The sequence below is a fragment of the Elaeis guineensis genome, chromosome 5, assembly GCF_000442705.2.
Source record: "Elaeis guineensis isolate ETL-2024a chromosome 5, EG11, whole genome shotgun sequence".
NCBI classification, from domain to species: Eukaryota; Viridiplantae; Streptophyta; class Magnoliopsida; order Arecales; family Arecaceae; genus Elaeis; species Elaeis guineensis.
Window position 1 is genome coordinate 111,597,089 of NC_025997.2, and position 18,350 is coordinate 111,615,438.

General features: G+C 38.9%; 1 protein-coding gene across 1 annotated transcript in view; it reads right to left on the reverse strand.

Moving 5' to 3' along the window:
• The window catches only part of LOC105033966 (protein ALTERED PHOSPHATE STARVATION RESPONSE 1-like), a 30,523-nt gene extending 13,194 nt beyond the window's left edge, over window positions 1–17,329 (reverse strand). Inside the window, exon 1 of the mRNA XM_010908958.4 lies at window positions 16,182–17,329. Within this exon, the coding sequence (XP_010907260.3) occupies window positions 16,182–17,217 (1,036 nt within the window). The 5' untranslated portion in view covers window positions 17,218–17,329. The remainder of the gene's footprint in view (window positions 1–16,181) is intronic.
• Window positions 17,330–18,350: the final 1,021 nt, after the last annotated feature.

Genomic DNA, 18,350 nt, shown 5'->3' on the forward strand with positions numbered 1-18,350 from the left:
TAGGATTTAGATTGAGGGTCAAGGTTTTGCAATCTAGGGTTTGGATGAAGATTGGCTTTAAAGTGGAGGCAACGATCAACCGGGGCAATCAGCAAGGGCGATGTTTGTCAGCAGGGGCAAACAGCAAAGGGCCATAAGAGGTTGAGGGAGGTCAAAGAGAGATACACGCGAGTCAGTGAGGTTGATCAGGATTGAGCGGAAGAAGGGTGTGTAGGTTATTTATATGAGTCCATTGATTCAACCAAGTGATGGGCTGGTACTGCTCAAAAGATGGAACTTGTAATTTTGGCTAGTTCACCTTCTATCTATTTCAAAACATTGAACCATCCTAGTTCCTTACTGAAACAATACGTATGCCTCGAACTAGGGCTGGCAAAAAAAGACCTCATCCATATCCGACCTGCAATAAATAGGTTTGGGATTAGGCTAAACAAAATCAGATCATAAACAAATCACCTGTCTTGACTTGTTTGTTAAATGAGCCAGGTTCAGGTTTCAATAACATAACCTAATTAAGCTATTTAATGTTAATCAGGTTGGGTTGGGCTTAAACCCATTGTATCCACTCATGCCCGAACCCGACTAGGTAACTGCCTTGCCTAGCCAGGTGCTGTCCATTTATTTAAGGCATTTTGGAGAGTTCTCCCCCTGTTCCTCTTTTTGAGTTTTTGAGGTTAGGGTTTCTCCAACAGCACTGGCATCATCCTCTCCCATTACTTGAGCTTGTGATCTCCCACTCTGACCTCTCACCACAATATCTCCTCCATCTATCATTTTTTAAGCCAAATCTCTCTGATCTCCGATCCTTCTCTTGCCATTGATGCGGAGTAGTGCTCCATCTCCCCCATGGTGATGGTGGATACCACATCGAGCTCGAAGCTTGCAAGAAGGCAGTGAGCTGGTGAGCCTTGTCCCCTTCTTGTCTTTTATGTTAAATCTATCATCTGTGAAATTTGTGGGTTAGGGTTCCAATCGAAAAGGAGCAAGAGTGCCATCACGTCGCTCTATACTCTGATCTCCAATCTCCAATCAATGGTACTATGTGGCTGAAGGATTGGGTTGCGCACCGGATCGGTTCAGATCAAAGGCAGTGAATTTTAAAAATTTTTCCACCGATCCTGCATGCAAGGCATAGATCTAAATCAGAAAAATATAAAGAAATCAGCATGCAAACATTAAGTGAAAGGGTGATCACATCACCTTGCGTGGAGATAGACAATCTCCGCAATCTAATGATCTTGATTTTGTTGAGGTCCGCTATTGAGCGGCACACGTGCCCGACCTCTATAGGTATCCACTCGGACCTGATCTGGGATGCTTTCTCCAAAACTAATCCACCTTCTCCAAGGCGGACCCGAGGGCTCTTGATCAGCAACCGATCTGATCTCCGGGGCTGTTGGAACAACTCTTGCCGCAGCCTTTTCTTCCTTCATGAGATGATGCTTGAACACCTTCAAGCACTTTGAGGATCCGTCCAACACCTTTGGGCATGGGATATGGCAGCCTACTCTAGGCATGTGAGAGGGAATTGGAGGTGGAGGAGAGACTGAGTTTTGGGTCTATTAATGATGAGATCCCGAACCCTTTGGAAGGAGTCCATTTATAGACATGAAACCCTAATCCTCTCCAACCAACATGGAACGGCTCCCATTTGAAATCAAATTTCAGATGGGGCATCCCTTAATCGCTCCACCGCATTTTCTTCATAAGAAAACTTCGAAGAAACCAAGAGGACATGCATCTCGTTCAAGTGATCTCTTCTTTAGGACATGCATAACAACCCATTTAAATTCAAGTGGATCCTATCCAACAACCCAAGTTCAAATTTGAACACTTCAAATTTAATCTTCAAATTTAAATGGTAACCTCCTTAATCTCTCATCCTTATCCATATGGGGCACACACCTCTGGATCTCATCCAGAAGGGGCGTGCATCCCTCTTCTCTCGAGAACGCACGGGGAAAAAAAAGGGGGCGTCAACACTTGGTGCCCCTCCATCCTTATCCATTATGGGCATGCACCTCATTTGAAATCAAATTTCAAATGGGGCGTACGCCCTTTTTGTGCGTGGAGAAGCACGAACAAAAGAGGAGGGTGCGCTCCTCTCTTCTCCCATTCCTCGTATGCTCATCTGACTTTCAAATGGGCGTAGGTCCGATGCAATTTGAATCAAATTCAAATTTGACTGAAGAAGATTAAATACAACCAACTCTTGGTGCCAAATTAAGAGCCCAAATAGATTAGGTTGAACCCTATCTGATAAAGAATCCAATCTTGAAGAAATCTGGGTTTAATCATGTGCTAGCATGATTGTCTTAGACCCAATTGAACCAATTGAGTCCAATTAAGCAATCCTAGATCAATGTCCTTTATTGTGTGACCCCATAGGTTCAATTCTACATGATAATGGGACATGTTGTGATCTCTATCAGCAACATCATCGAACTTTTTTCGATGGATCGGAACTCTTTTCCATTCAATCAATTAGAATTATTGATCATCGAAATAATTTCAATTGATCCCACAATCCATCAGTGACACCTAGCAGTATGTAGTGGCAATCTATCAGAATTGAAAAAGAACCTCTAGGTGCAATTATCATGTGATCCAGTTCTTCTATCGTGAGTTCCGACAGGACCGAGATCAAGATAAACTCATCAAACCTCATCATTGTCATATGATAGAATCATTCGATTCGAATCCAATGTGAAATCCGATAGTACTTTTCTATCTTTCACACTACCATGATCATGGACTTTTAGACTCAATCTCATGATTTACATAGGACTACTCCTCTACCAAGGTCGATAGATCCCATCTTAGTGCAACTCAATTCTTACAATGAACATACTACAGCCAACATACACCTCATGACCCCAAATGACTAGAAGACCGAGTTATGGTGTAGTTAAACTACAGCACTCTCAAGATGAATGGCCGATGTATCTCAGGTCAAAGAACTAAACACACAACAACAGCTATGAGCATGTCACTAATGAGAAGATAGATATCTTTGTGACTGCTCGTAAATGATCACGCTCAGTATCTTTGTTCTTAACAAGCACCTGTACTTTCGCTCCGGTGTCTCCACACTGTAGATTTAAAACTCATCTATCCGAAGGAAACGATCATATATCAATCTTTTGGATCGATCATCGTCTCCATGATAATCCTACGATCGGAAGTAATTTATAAGTTAACTATAATAACACATATCTCAAATTTTCAACTCTTGAGAATATATGTTATCATACCTATTAACCCAATAGACGATTCACAGACACTATTAAACACAATGTGAATGAAAATAATTCAATTTTATTAATATCAAAGTCAATATATAAATATGCCCTAAGAGTGTTTTACAAATGTCAGTCAATCTGATTTTTAGAGCATACATTCAACAAACTCTCACTTGCCTTAAAGCCAATTAACTACAAATCTAATTCTCATCTTCTCAAAGTGGGCTTCAGTCTTTTGCTGGCTCAATTGCTTCGTCAGTGGGTCAGTCACGTTGTCCGCAGTATCAACTCTCTTCACTTCGATGTATCCTTTCTCGAGCTTATGGATGAGGTGGAACTGTCGCTCGATATATTTGGATTTCTGATGAGACGTCGACTCCTTAGCTAGGGCTATGGCGTCATTGTTGTCGCAGTAGAGTAGGACAGTATTTAATGGCATCACACCTAGCTTTGCAATAAATTTTTTGAAAAAATACCTCCTTCGTAGACTTTGATGCGGCGATGTATTCTGCTTCCATGGTGGAGTCTGCAATCACAGTCTGTTTGGAACTCATCCAGCTGACAGCGCCACTATTGCATAAGAAGATGTTTCCTGATGTCGACTTTCGATCATCAGTATCAGACATGAAGTCTGAATTAGTATACCCCTGCACTTTAAGTTCTTCATTCCCAAAGATCAGAAACATATTCTTAGTCCTTCTCAAGTACTTAAGGATGTATTTCACAGAAGTCCAATGCTCTTTATCTGGATTCGATTGATATCTGCTTGTGACACTCGCAGCATGAACGATATCAGGTCGCATATAAAGTATGGCATATATGAGGCTCCCTATAGCCAAAGCATAAGGGATCTTGCTCATGCGTTCAATCTCTTTCGATGTGTTGGAGCACATTTTCTTAGAAAGATGAATGCCATGTCTGAAGGGTATCAGACCCCTCTTGGAGTTCTCCATGCTGAACCTCTTCAGCACCTCCTCAATATATATCTTCTGTGACAATCCTAGCATCCTCCTAGATCTATCTCTATAGACCTTAATCCTCAAAATGAAGGATGCCTCTCCTAGGTCTTTCATAAAAAATTTTTTGAACAACCAAACTTTGACCGAGGTCAACATGAGAATGTCATTTCCAATCAGAAGGATGTCATTCACATACAATATGAAAAAAGTGACAATGCTCCCACTGATCTTTTTGAAGGCACATGGTTCCTCCTCGTTCTTAATGAAACCAAATGATTTGATTATATCGTTGAAACGAGCATTCTAACTCCGAGATGCTTGCTTTAGTCCATAAATGGATCTTTGCAGTTTGCAAACTTTATGATCACTATCATTGAAAGTGAAATCAAGCAGCTGTTCCATATAGATATCTTCCTCAAGATATCCATTTAAGAACGCCGTTTTCATATCCATTTGCCATATTTTGTAGTCAAAATATGCTGCAATGGCAAGCAATGTGCGGATGGACTTAAACATGACTACAGACGAGAAGGTATCCTGATAGTCAATGCCTTCGTGCTGACTATATCCTTTCGCCACGAGCCTAGCTTTAAAGATTTCTACCTTTCCATCTGCACCTATCTTTCTCTTGAAGATCTATTTACACCCAATAGGTACAATACCTTCAGGTGAATCTACCAAAGTCCAGACTTGATTTGAGTGCATCGAGTCAATTTCTGACTTCATTGCCTCTAACCATTTCTAGGAATCGATATCTGATATCGTCTCATTATAAGTTTCGGGGTCATCTCCATGTACCCCATTTTCTGTGAAGAATATTTTCTCTACATCCTCTGAAATAATACTTAAGTACCTCTCAGGAAGACAAAAAATCCTACTAGACTTATGAGATGGAGGAAATGTGTGGATCGGCTCAGACTGAATTGGTTCCTCAAGTTTCAAGGCTCGCTGCTTTTCAGAGACTTTCTCCTCGAGCCTAATTTGTCTTTCCATGCCTCCATCTTGAATAAACTATTTTTCAAAAAAGACTGCATACCGACTCACAATCATATTGTAGTCTTCTGGAAGATAGAAGTAATATCCTAAAGACTCCTTAGGATATCCAACAAAACGAGCTCTAAGGGAATTGATTTCTAATTTATCCACCTGTTGTCGTTTGACATGGGTTGGACAACTCCAAATGTTGAGATGACTCAAACTCTATTTCTTATCATGCCATATCTCATATGGTGTGGTAGGAATAATTTTAGATGAAACTCTATTCAACACATAAATGACAGTCAAAAGGCTATGTCCCCAAAGAAAAATAAGGTCTGTGAAGCTCATCATAAATCGAACCATATCTAATAAGATCCGATTTCTCCATTCTGAAATTCCATTGAGTTGAGGCATTCCAGATAGAGTCCACTATGAGACTATGTCATGTTCCTTGAGATAATTCAGAAATTCTCTACTAAGGTATTCACCTCCTCGATCCGATCGAAGAATCTTAAGAGATTTTCTGATTTATTTCTCCACTTCATATCTGAACTTTTTAAACTTTTCAAAAGCCTCAGACTTGTGACGCATAAGATACACATACCCATACTATGAAAAATCATCGATAAAGGTAATAAAGTAGAGAAAATCTCCTCTAACCAGCACATCGAATGGGCCACAGACATCAGAATGCACCAGAACAAGTATCTCTGTAGTCCTTTCCCTATATCCTACAAAGAGCAGCTTGGTTATTTTTTTCTGAAGGCATACTTAACAGACCGGATATGACTCAAAAATCAACGGATCCAACAGTCCGATTTTCTTCAATCTGTTAATCCTGTCTTCTTCAATGTGACCTAGTCTTAGGTGCCACAAATATTTTTTCATTTATGTTATCTTTAAGACATTTAGAACCTATGGCATTCACATTTTGCTCGACATAATTCACAGAAACATCTATATGTAATTGAAAGAGACCATTGATAAGGAAACCACTTTCAAGTTTATTATTTTTAAAATAAATACTATAGTGATCTTTAAAGAAACTAATTACATAATCTTCTTACGTTAAGCAAGAGATAGAAATTAGATTCCTGCTCACAGCATGTACAAAGTAACGATCTCTTAATAATAAAATATTCTCCGATGGTAGTCACAAAGGGTACGTTCCTACGGCCACAGCAGCAACTTTTGCTCCGTTCCCGATGTGTAGGATCATTTCACCATCCCTCTGCCTCCTGCTATCCTCAAGACCCTACAAAGAAGTGCATAAGTGAGCACTAAATCCAGAGTTAAGCACCCAACTAGATGTAGAAAAAATCATTAAGTTTGTTTCTATGACGAACATACCTTCAGAAGGTCCACCTTCCTTCTTATTCTTCAGAGTCGCTAGGTAAGCAGGGCAGTTCCGCTTTCAATGGCCGTCAATATTACAATGAAAATAACTTTCTTTATCAGCGGCCTTTTTTCTTGAAACTGCCTTCTCCTTTTTGCCCTCCACTTTCTGTTTCTTCACAGATTTTTTCTTCCTCCTAGTAGACTTTCTCTTAGAAAAAATCCGCTCCATAGCAAGTACAGAGCCTCTTGAACTCTTCAAGATTCTCTCAATAGTGACCAGCATATTCATAAGCTCGGCCAAGGTGTACTAGATCTTATTCATATGGAAATTTACAATAAACTGCCCATATGAATTAGTCAAGGACCGCAGAATGAGGTCAATCTGTAAGTCCTTATCCATGGACATCCCGAGCTTCTCAAGCTCCTCAACGTCCTTGATCATTATCAAACAATGATCGTGGGCCGACTGTCCATCACGTATCTTCGCTTTGAAGAGTCACTTGGATACTTCATAGTGAGCTGCGTAGCTCTGCTCACCATACAACTCTCACATGTGAGCCAGTATTTGTCTGACAGTCCTCATGTCCTGGTGTTGGCGCTGCAATTAGTTAGACATTGACGTCAACACATAGCACCTAACCTTGTTATCATCATCCAACTACTTCTCATGAGATGCTCTCTGATCAACAGTCAGACGGACTGGAAGAGGAAAAAGGTCCTGATCAAGGACATAGGCCAATTTCTTAGAACTCAAAATAATTTTCAAGTTTCGGAGCCAATCTTTAAAATTCGGTCCGGTCAACTTATTGGTCTCAAGGATTCTAGCCAGGAGATTGAAAGCAGACATTGTTCCTGTAGAGAGTCAAAGTTTCTAGTTAGATTTTATAATTAACTTAACCAATTTATTTTAAAAATTTTATTTTAAAATAAATTTGGGCTCCCACTATTTTTCTCGGATCCCCGCACTCCCTGGGTAGAGAAATGAAAACATCCACGATCAAAGGTTTCTAATGGGTGCTGCGGTCTCACCGATGTTTCACCAAACATATTGCAGCCATCTCCGATCTCTAATTCGTGAAGCCTCACCGTACCCAAAATATTGGCCCACTCTTTAGTTAAGTCAAACCCACCATTTGCATGAAATGGAGCCGTCATTGGGACTCTCACCATATCTGAAATATTGAGCCCAACTCCATCTCCATCCCGCAGTATCTCATGCCTAATAGCATGGTTGTGTCTTTCCGGTGTAACTAAACCACTGTGTCCAACCGAGAACAGTCAACCTCGGAAAGGATCCGCATAACTACAACGGTGAAAGACTACTAAACTTAATATTTTATTAGAGAGATTTGATTTAGGTCTCTTCCTCAATTAGTCATAACGGTTATGACTAACCTAGTGGCATGGGCTAGCTCGAGTCAACAAATAACCTAATACAAAATATAATCTTCCAAAATGACAAGATAAGTTAAGATGTGTGGGGGTCCCTCCATTGTTTTTCTTAGACATCAATGAATTGATCAAGTCAGACAACGGAATCAATTAATGAACCACCATTTATGTACTTATTTTAAATACTAAATTGGTTGATTAGAATCGATCAGATTAGCCTATTGACCCGAGCTCGAACCACTGAGCCGAATTAAATCTTAAGTTAATCGATAATATGTGGCTGTTAATCGATCTAACCAAACTACAACTACTTGGTTTGGTCATGAGCACAATTGATCCCATCCTAACCAACATTTGATTCGGTTTAATCAACCGCTCAAACTAGACCTAATTGAGCTACCCACACCCTGAACCCATGTATTATGAATATTGACTTAGATCTCCAATTCTCAATTTTAGATCTATTTAATTTCATATCTTAATTCTTAATTAAGTTCATGGGTCAAATCATATGTCTAAATAATTTAAATCAACATTGCATCGCATACTAAATTTTTTGCTCACCCTCAAGTCAACTCGCCCTGAACTTGAGTCGACTCATCATAGCAAGTCGGCTTGAGTCTAAACCGAGCCGGCTCCCTATGACAAACAGAGAACCCATTTGCCGCAGTCCGCTGAACCGAGTCGGCTCGTCTGCAAACCAAGCCAACTCCATAGGATCTCGAGTCAACTCCGATGAAAAGGAGTTGACTCGAAGAAGAATCGAGTTGACTCGATGGGCGTACCAGCAATGAGTTTCACAATTTTAATGATCCATGCATAATAAAAAGCTTCAATTTAGAAATTAAAATAATTTTAAAATCTAAACAACTAAATTATGCATCAAAATCTATGATTTTTGGATCTAGGATTTTGCAGAAATTAAGTTTTTCCCTTCGCTGTTTTTCTTCATGGGATGTAATCACACGGCATCCCTACACACGTCATAAGAAAACCCTTTGATTGAGCAAGAGAGGAACTTTAATCCATGCTTCCTCTTATGATCGGATGGTTTGGTGATAAACTCAATTAATTGGAGTACTTGACTACTCAGACTTTAAACTAGATCTACACATATATCTCATATATCAAAATAGATCTAGTCAAAAAGCATGCTTGCGATCAAATCTAAACTACTTTTAGATCTATCTAAACATGCTGAAAATTAGATCTAATCTAATATTTTCAGATCTGATTACTACTTTAGATCACATCTGAATTAGATCTGATCCGATTTAGATCTATGATCCGTATAACCTGGCTCTGACACCAATTGAATGGTTGGATTGTGCATCGGATCGGTTCGGATCAGAGGCAGTGGATTTCAAAAATTTTTCCACCGATCTGACACGTAAGGCATAGATCTAAATCAAAAAAACAAAAAGAAACCAGCATACAAACATTAAGTGAAAGGGTGATCACATCACCTTGCGTGGATAGACAATCTCTGCAATCCGATGATCCTGATTTCGTTGAGATCTGCTGTTGAGCACCGCACATGTCCGACCTCTACAGGTATCCACTCGGACCTGATCTGGGATGCTTTCTCCAGAACTAATCCACCTTCTCCAAGGCGGACCTGAGGGCTCTTGATCAGCAACCGATCTGCTCTCCGGGACTGTTGGAACAACTCTTGTTGCAACCCTTTCTTCCTTCAGTGGGATGATACCTGAACACCTTCAAGCACTTCGAGGATCAGCTCAACACCTTGGGCGTGGGATATGACAGCCTACTCTAGGCGTGTGAGAGAAAATTGGACGTGGAGTAGAGGCAGAGTTTTGGGTCTATTAATGATGAGATCCCGAACCCCTTGGAAGGGGTCCATTTATAGACATGAAATCCTAATCCTCCCCAACCAACATGGAACGACTCCCATTCGAAATCAAATTTCAGATGGGGCGTCCCTTAATCTCTCCACTGAATTTTCTTCATAAGAAAACTCCAAAGAAACCAAGAGGACGTGTATCTCATTCAAGTGATCTCTTCTTTAGGATATGCATAACAACCCATTTAAATTCAAGTGGATCCTATCCAACAACCCAAGTTCAAATTTGAACACTTCAAATTTAATCTTCAAATTTAAATGGTAACCTCCTTAACCTCTCATCTTTATCCATATGGGGCGCACACCTCTGGATCTTATCCAAAAGGGGCATGTGTCCCTTTTCTCTTGAAAATGCACGAGAAAAAGAAAGAGGGGCGTCAACACTTGGCGCCCCTCCATCCTTGTCCATTATGGGCGTGCACCTCATTTGAAATCAAATTTCAAATGGGGCGTACGCCCTTTTTGTGTGTGGAGAAGCACGAACAAAAGAGGAGCATGTGCTCCTCTCTTCTCCCATTCCTCGTATGCTCATCTGACTTTCAAATGGGCATAGGTCCAATGAAATTTGAATCAAATTCAAATTTGGCTAAAGAAGATTAAATGCAACCAACTCTTGGCGCAAATTAACAGCTCAAATAGATTAGATTGAACCCTATATGATAGGGAACCCAATCCTGAAGAAATCTGGATCTAATCATGTGCTAACATGATTGCCTTAGACCTAATTGGACCAATTGAGTCCAATTAAGCAATCCTAGACCAAAGTCCTTTATTGTGTGACCCTATAGGTTCAATTCTGCATGATAATAGGATATGTTGTGATCTCTATCAACAACATCATCAAAACTCTTTTCGATGGATTAAAACTCTTTTCAATTCAGCCAATTAGAATTATTGATCATCGAAATAATTTCAATTGATCCCACAATCCATCAGTGACACCTAGCAGTATGTAGTGGCAATCCATCAGAATTAAAAAAGAACCTCTAGGTGCAATTATCATGTGATCCGGTTCTTCTATCATGAGTCTCGACAGGATCGAGATCAAGGTAAACTCGTCAAACCTCATCACTATCATATGATAGAATCATTCGATTCGAGTCCGATGTGAAATCCAATAGAAACACCTTTCTATCTTTCACACTGCCATGGCCATGGATTTTTGGACTCAATCTCATGATTTACATAGGACTACTCCTCTATCGAGGTCGATAGATCCCATCTTGATGCAATCCAATTCTTACAATGAATATACTGTAGTCAACATACACCTCAAGACCCCAAATGGCTAGGAGATCGAGTTAGTATAGTCAAACTACAGCACCCTCAAGGTGAATGGCCGATGCACCTCAGGTCAAAGAACTAAACACACAACCACAACTATGAGCATGTCACTGACGAGAAGGTAGATATCCTTGTGACTGCTCATAAATGATCACGCTCAGTATCTTTGTTCTTAACAAGCACCAGTACTTTCGCTCTGATATCTCCATACCGTAGATTCAAGACTCATCTACCCGAAAGAAGCGATCATTCACCAATTTTTCGAATCAATCACCATCTCCGTGATGATCCTATGATCGGAAGCAATTTATGAGTTAACTATAATAACACATCTCAAATTCTCAACTCTTGAGAATATGTGTCATCATACCCATTAACCTAATGGACGGTTCACATACACTATTAAACATAATGTGAATAAAAATAATCTAATTTTATTAATATCAAAATCAATATACAAATTATACCTTAAGAGTGTTTTACAAGTGTCAGCCAATCTGACTTCTAGGGCATATATCCAACGGTGGCTCCCATCACTAAGTCCTCCAGCCTCAATTTCTCTGCCGCTTATCTCACTAGTTGCTTCATCACCTTCAATTGCTCAATGGAGCTCTCCCACAAGATGTTCACCAACATGCAGCCCAAAGCCTTCCACCTAATCGGCCACTCATTCAACAAGAAGCTCTTCGGCAAGCGCAATCTCATCTACATGTTCGACCAGTAGCACAAGGGCCTCTACCGCTGCATAGGGCCCAACTTCACCCCATGCACTCTCTCCACCTTCCTTACCATCCAATAGATCATTATTCTTTCCTACTTCCATAGCATCAGCCCCAACTTCCAAGCCATCTCCAGTATCTCATCTTCACATCTCTCTTCTTTCCTTTCTTAATCTTGATCTGTAGGCACTTACCATCTCTAAGACTAGTGGTTACTCTTTTGTTAAAAAAATATATATTTTTTGTTATTTTTGGAAATTTATAGATGGCTTGGATTGCTTTGTTTCTCTTTTGAATTATTAATTAGTATCAAAAAGAGGAATGATAAATAATTTACTCTATCAATTTTTTTCTAGAAATTAATTTTTCCATTATTATGTGACTTAAAATAACATTATTACAAGCAAGATTAAGATTATGCTGGTTAAGACCTTGTTGATTTCTTTAATTATTGATCCACAAATGTCCTAGATCATTTATGAAATTATCAGAAGTGCTGATGGATTTTTTTTGATACTTTTATATTGTTTAAAGCACAATCAGTAGAAATCAATAGAAATCTCTTAAGAGAGAGATAAAGAGAAGATATAACCTGTTTATCCAATAGGTTAAGCAAGTCAGTGTAGGTACCTGCTCATTAAACATAACAGGTTCAGATTTTAAATCTTGACCTATTTAACAAACAAGTCGAGGTTTGGAATTTTCTAACTTGACTTACATGTGACCGGACCTGTATATGACCCGACCCAATATGATTGCCACCCCTACCTTGAATCGTGCATTTTGGGATTGTTCAACGAACCTTGGTACACATTGTGTCACACCATGTTGTATGGTAGGTGTGTATGTATATACATAAGTAAATTTATAAATGCTCATATATACATACATACATAAGTGCATCTTCTTTAACTTAAATCAATTTAAAAGTCTAATACGGTACAAGGACAAGTTTAGATCAACAAAATGTAGTTCTAAGATATATATAGAAATTTTACATCAAGAGCTATTGTAGATATGTGTTGAATGTTGGTTAAGACATGATTTTTGCAATTCTAAGCAATCCAATATACAAATAACATAATAGTTGACAAATATGTTACATGCAAGCAATACATAGAAGTTCAAAACTCATGGAAGGAAAAAGTACATTCTCCAATTATCACGTGAATCACATGGAAACCTTTAATTGCCTTGGATCCTATAGTTTGTCACCTAAAGAAGCTGGACCTATGATGCCTCTGATGGCATTCCTTTCCTAAGCTCCAAATCTACTCTCTATATTTTAAGCAAGAAAAAGGGTGATCTATTCTTCTAACATAATCAAAGATTACAAAAAATTCTTTAATTTGAATGACAATATCATATCATTTTACATTTGATCAATGATCAAGTTTCTAGTCCTCAAAAATAAAGTCAAAATAAATGACAAGATTTTTGGATAGGCCTCGGAAGAAACCAAGATGGAAGAAATAATATGATAGAGGCAGAGAAGGGAAAGTAGTACACAATCATTTATCACCATGTATCAACCTGATTATGCTTATCGCAATTGTATATACACAAATAGGATAATAAGCAATGCAGAGGCCAGCATGGATTGTAAAGCATTATGTGTGTTGACAACCTAGAGGAAAAGTACATGCCGTTAATACAATATGATTAGAAATGAAACTTTAACCTTTAATGCATACAATAGACCAAGGTTTGCAAAATCGATATCAAGAATCATACTAGTATGTTACCAGTTTGATAGAGTATGGTATGCACCCCATATCAAGACAAGCTCCCAGCACATATTTTCTCACTCTTTATCATGGTATAAGGCAATTCCACTCATTTTGGACTAGTATGGACTAGTTCAACTCATATACCAAACTGAAACTCGGTACCATATCGGGACCTCACCAATAGGGTACCATCAGTTTGGAGAGGTATGATAGACCTTGGTGGAGGCTCTTTTCATTTTATCATGCTTTAAAGTTACTAAGTAGTATGATGATAAGCAATTAAGAAACTAAGTGTACCGATTTCAAATTGGCATCTTAACTAAAAATATGCCATTACTACTTCAAAATGGTCCTACAACTAAGACCTAACAAAATAATATCCCCAAGCCCGTCTAGCAAAATCTAAACCACTTAAATTTCAAGAGCATGAGTGTACTACTTAAGTATTGCACCACAACATCCCAGAAAGAAGGAATTCCGACACCAATCATGATGTAGACACATGAAAATCTGATACTTAATATACCTTTTGCAGTTTTGCTATTTTGAAGAAAATTGATCCAGGATTGAATTAACCTCGGTGACTATAGATCACCATAAATATTTAAGCATCAAAATGGCAAAAAAAATCATAGACCACAAAATGAATAATATGAAAATGTTAGTAGCAAAAGATACTTAATAAATAAAAGTAATATTTAAAAATTTTAGTTTTTATAAATCAGATGCTAACTATGGAAGAAATCTAATGAAACTAAATCACAATGTCTAACATAAGGTATGAGGAATAGAGGAGGTTTAGCTTTAGAAAGGAGATCAAATTGCATTTCAGGGTCAAGACAGATGAAAAAGAACACAAATAAACTAGCTGGGAAGTGTAAAAGTATCTAAAAAAAGTTTCACTTGATAATGGAGGTAGGCCTTAGTAAGAGTGAATGTAGCATGCTATTGTTTAGGCTAGCTGGTTGCTGAATATGGTCTTAAATATTTGAAAGAAAAAAAAACTACTGGATATAATTCAATGGCAATAGCCAGTTGAAGTAATGTGCCATCTATCTTAGAGACTTAATAGTCAAATATGGTCCTAAATTTTATCTCAATTTAAAACTCAAAATAAAAAGGAAATTATGACAACAATTCCCCCCATAACAATCACACTTATGCCACCAATCCTTAAGTTTACTTGCCCATCTTGCTGTTTTTGTTTAACCATCAATACCTCTGCCTAATCGATTACCTTGTTGATATCACCCATTTTCCTCCTACTCCTGTGACATCCTCTTTGCTCACTTCCATCTTTATCTTATAATTCCTCCGTTATCTCTTATCCGCATAACTGATACCTTGCTCCATCCTCGCCAACTCCTTCCTTCCAACAAAGGAAAGAGTGGTACAAAAAGTAGGCAGCAATTTAAAGTAGAGGGGGAAATGGTAACTAGAACATAGATGAACACAGATGAACACAGATTAATGTATAGAAGCTGAACATAGATGAGAAGGGAAAGAACAATAAGTGTTCGGCAATATTATTTATACTATTATGTATTATTTCGAAATTTGAACTTGGCATGCTACATAGAAGATCCAAGTTCAATTCACAAAAATCCACAAAGCTCGTATTTGTGAAACCACAGTTCGGCAGGACATACCACTCACATACGCTTCTTCTCTGGCCCTCAAAATCCCCAATAAATTCTTAAAAACCTGCAACAAGTTCACCTCCTCTTGACATGAATGCAACCAAACACTCAAATGCTTCCACTTTTCTCCAAGCATGTAAGTTTGAAGTTTTATATTGAACAAAAATGATCTTTAAAATATAAAATGAATATATGACGAACAAATGACACAAATTGCCATGTATAATATGGCCTTGCAGGTCATTTTCAGCCTAAACTCTAAAATCGAACCTTGATTCTGGACTGGCTCGGAGTGAAACCAAGAATTCTTCGTTTTGGTTTTGAAGTTCTAGCTGAAACTCTGCAGGTACATAAAGAGAAAAAAAATTGAGCAACTAAAAGGAACTGAGGATTATATTTACTAAAAAAAAAAGTGCTCTCCCTTGATGGGACTGTTACATCATATCACCCTAATTAGTTTAAGCTTCTTCCACATATACCCTTGTCTCCTTCTCCTTCCCCTTTGATTTGCACTTTCTCGTTTTTCCTTTGCTTTTTCCTTCTCTATCAACATACTAATGACTAACCCTTTTATCCTTCTATTCAGCATAACTTAATCATGGAATTCAAAAGGTAAAAGGTCCACAATCACCAAATGTACGTCAGGTTGTGATACCAATACTATTTATCTACAAGCATCTCAACCTTGATAAGAGACACATCATCACGCTAACCTAAAGAGGATAATTTACCAAGAGCAACTGCCAGAGATAAGACCCTGATACCGAAAATCTAAAAAATCTATTGGATTTTTCAGAATCTTTCCATAATTAATGCTTCCTCTTATTCAACTTTTGGTATTGATGAAATTCATGGTGGGATAGTGGAGGTCATGAAGTCAAATAAATCTACTCACAGAATTACAAGCCTGTAAATTTTGGTTTGAAACAATTGGAGATATCCAAAAATTTTATCAAAAAATGTGGCAGAAGAAAGAGAAAAACCTCCACAAGCAGCTGGACATAAGAAGCAAGATGGAAGTAAAAGGTGGCTTACCTCGATTGTCAGCAAAATTTGAGTGGTAGTGCATCCGAGTAGCCTCAAGCATTTTCAACACCTCGTGAGCACTCTCTGATGCCTTGAGGAAATGATCATCCAGCTCGATCAAAACCCGTAGTATATTTACAGGAGGAACAGTAGCCGCAACCATCGTGCCCCTCTTGGACTCCGATGGTGACACAGCATGCTGGTGGTGCACCGAATCGCCCCGCTTGGATTTCTTTACCAGCTTTGGCGGCAGAGGCTCTGCGACCACATTCTCCGGTGGCGTCACCGGGGGTTCATCGCGACGGATGTCATTGCTCGCTGCCGGTGGCGGAGGGGGGATGGCAGGAGATTTGATCTTCTCCTCCTCAATTTCCATTCTTTCCTGCGGCGGCCAGGTCTCCTCGGGCTGGCTGAGGGTGGGCGGCGGCATATTCTCCTCGGCGCCAAAGATGAAGTAGTCCCACACCTTGGACTCCGGCATCGGGGGCGGGGGCGGGGGCGGGGGCGGGGGCGGGGGCTGGGACGGAGGTGGTGGCGGTGGGGCGGTGGAGGAGTCGGCGGCGGTGGTGGATGGGAGATCATCGTCAGGGACGGTGGCGGTGGCGGAGGCGGAGTCCTCGTCGTCGTCCTCCTCGCGGATAGAGGCGTCGGCGGGGGGTTTCTTCTTGGGCTTGGAGATGGGGAGGTCGGGCATGCTGGCGGAGCGCTGGAGCGGGGTGGAAGAGAAGTCGGGGAGCGGCGGGGGAGGGGGCGGGAGTTTCTCCATGGGGAGCTGGATTGCGGCGGAAGTGGAGGCGGAGACGGAGGCCTGGGCGGAGGAGGAGGAAGCGGAGGCGCCTGCGGCGGAGGTGTGACCGGAAGGGGGAACTTCGCCCTGGGCGTAGTCGCTGAGGGCGGCTCCGGTGTTCTTGAGGGCGACGGAGTAGGCGGAGTGGGCGGCAGCGAAGGCGTTGCGGGAGGAAACGGCTACTTTCATCCACTGTTTCCGCTCTTTGCATCGCGCCACCGCCTCCTCGTTCTCGATCTTCGATTGTGTGCAACCCATCACGATCTCTCTTTAGCTACTTTGCTCTCGCGTCTTTCTCTCGCTCTCTATTTGGCTGTCGGCAGGAGGAATTTTGGAGCCCAGGCGGTGTCGCGGGGCTTCGAGGTGGTTAAAAAAGGAAAAAACAAAAATAATATAGGGCGCGCAGTGGGGAAGAAAATATGTAGCGGCCTTCCTATTTTGCCCGGTGTCCCTCTCAAAGTAGAAGACCAGAAGCTAGGGAACTTCCTCAACTAACCCAACTACCTGTACTATAATTAAAAGATAAAAAAATAAAATTATTTAAAATAATATATATATATATATATATGTATGTATGTATGTATGTATGTACGTACGTACATACATACATACATACATACATACATACATACATACATACATATATATATATATATATATATATATATATATATGTATATATATATGTATATATATATATATATGTATATATATATATATATATATATATATATATATATATGTATGTATGTATGTATGTATGTATATATACATATATATGTATATACATATGTATGTATATATACACATATATTTATATATATATTGATATATAATTTTTAAATATTATTTTTATCAAGATACAAGATCAGATAATATATGCTTAACGAATTAATCATCTAATAATTTAATACATATTTTCAAATAAATTAATATATAATTTTTGAAATATAATATTTATCAGTACTGCTATATGACTAACTAATATATTCTTGTTGACTTTCTTGCATATACCATAAATTTTTTTAACACGTATCGAATATTGATTCAATACATAGATAAATTGATATATAATTTTGAGAACATATTTTTTATCTGCAGATATATATTTGGATCACTATTAAGTATGTATGAAAGAAATTTGTAATATACATTAGAAAGTTGATAAGTATATATTATTTGATCATGTAATATATATTGATTAATATAATATTTTAAAAATTATATATCAATTTATTTGAAAATATATATTGAATTGCTAGATCATCATTTTGCTAAATATATATCGCATAATCATGTATCATATACCTGTGAGTTTATCTAGAGATATATATTGACTTATTTGATAGTTAATTTGCTTAATATGTATCACCTGTTAATATATTGTATAT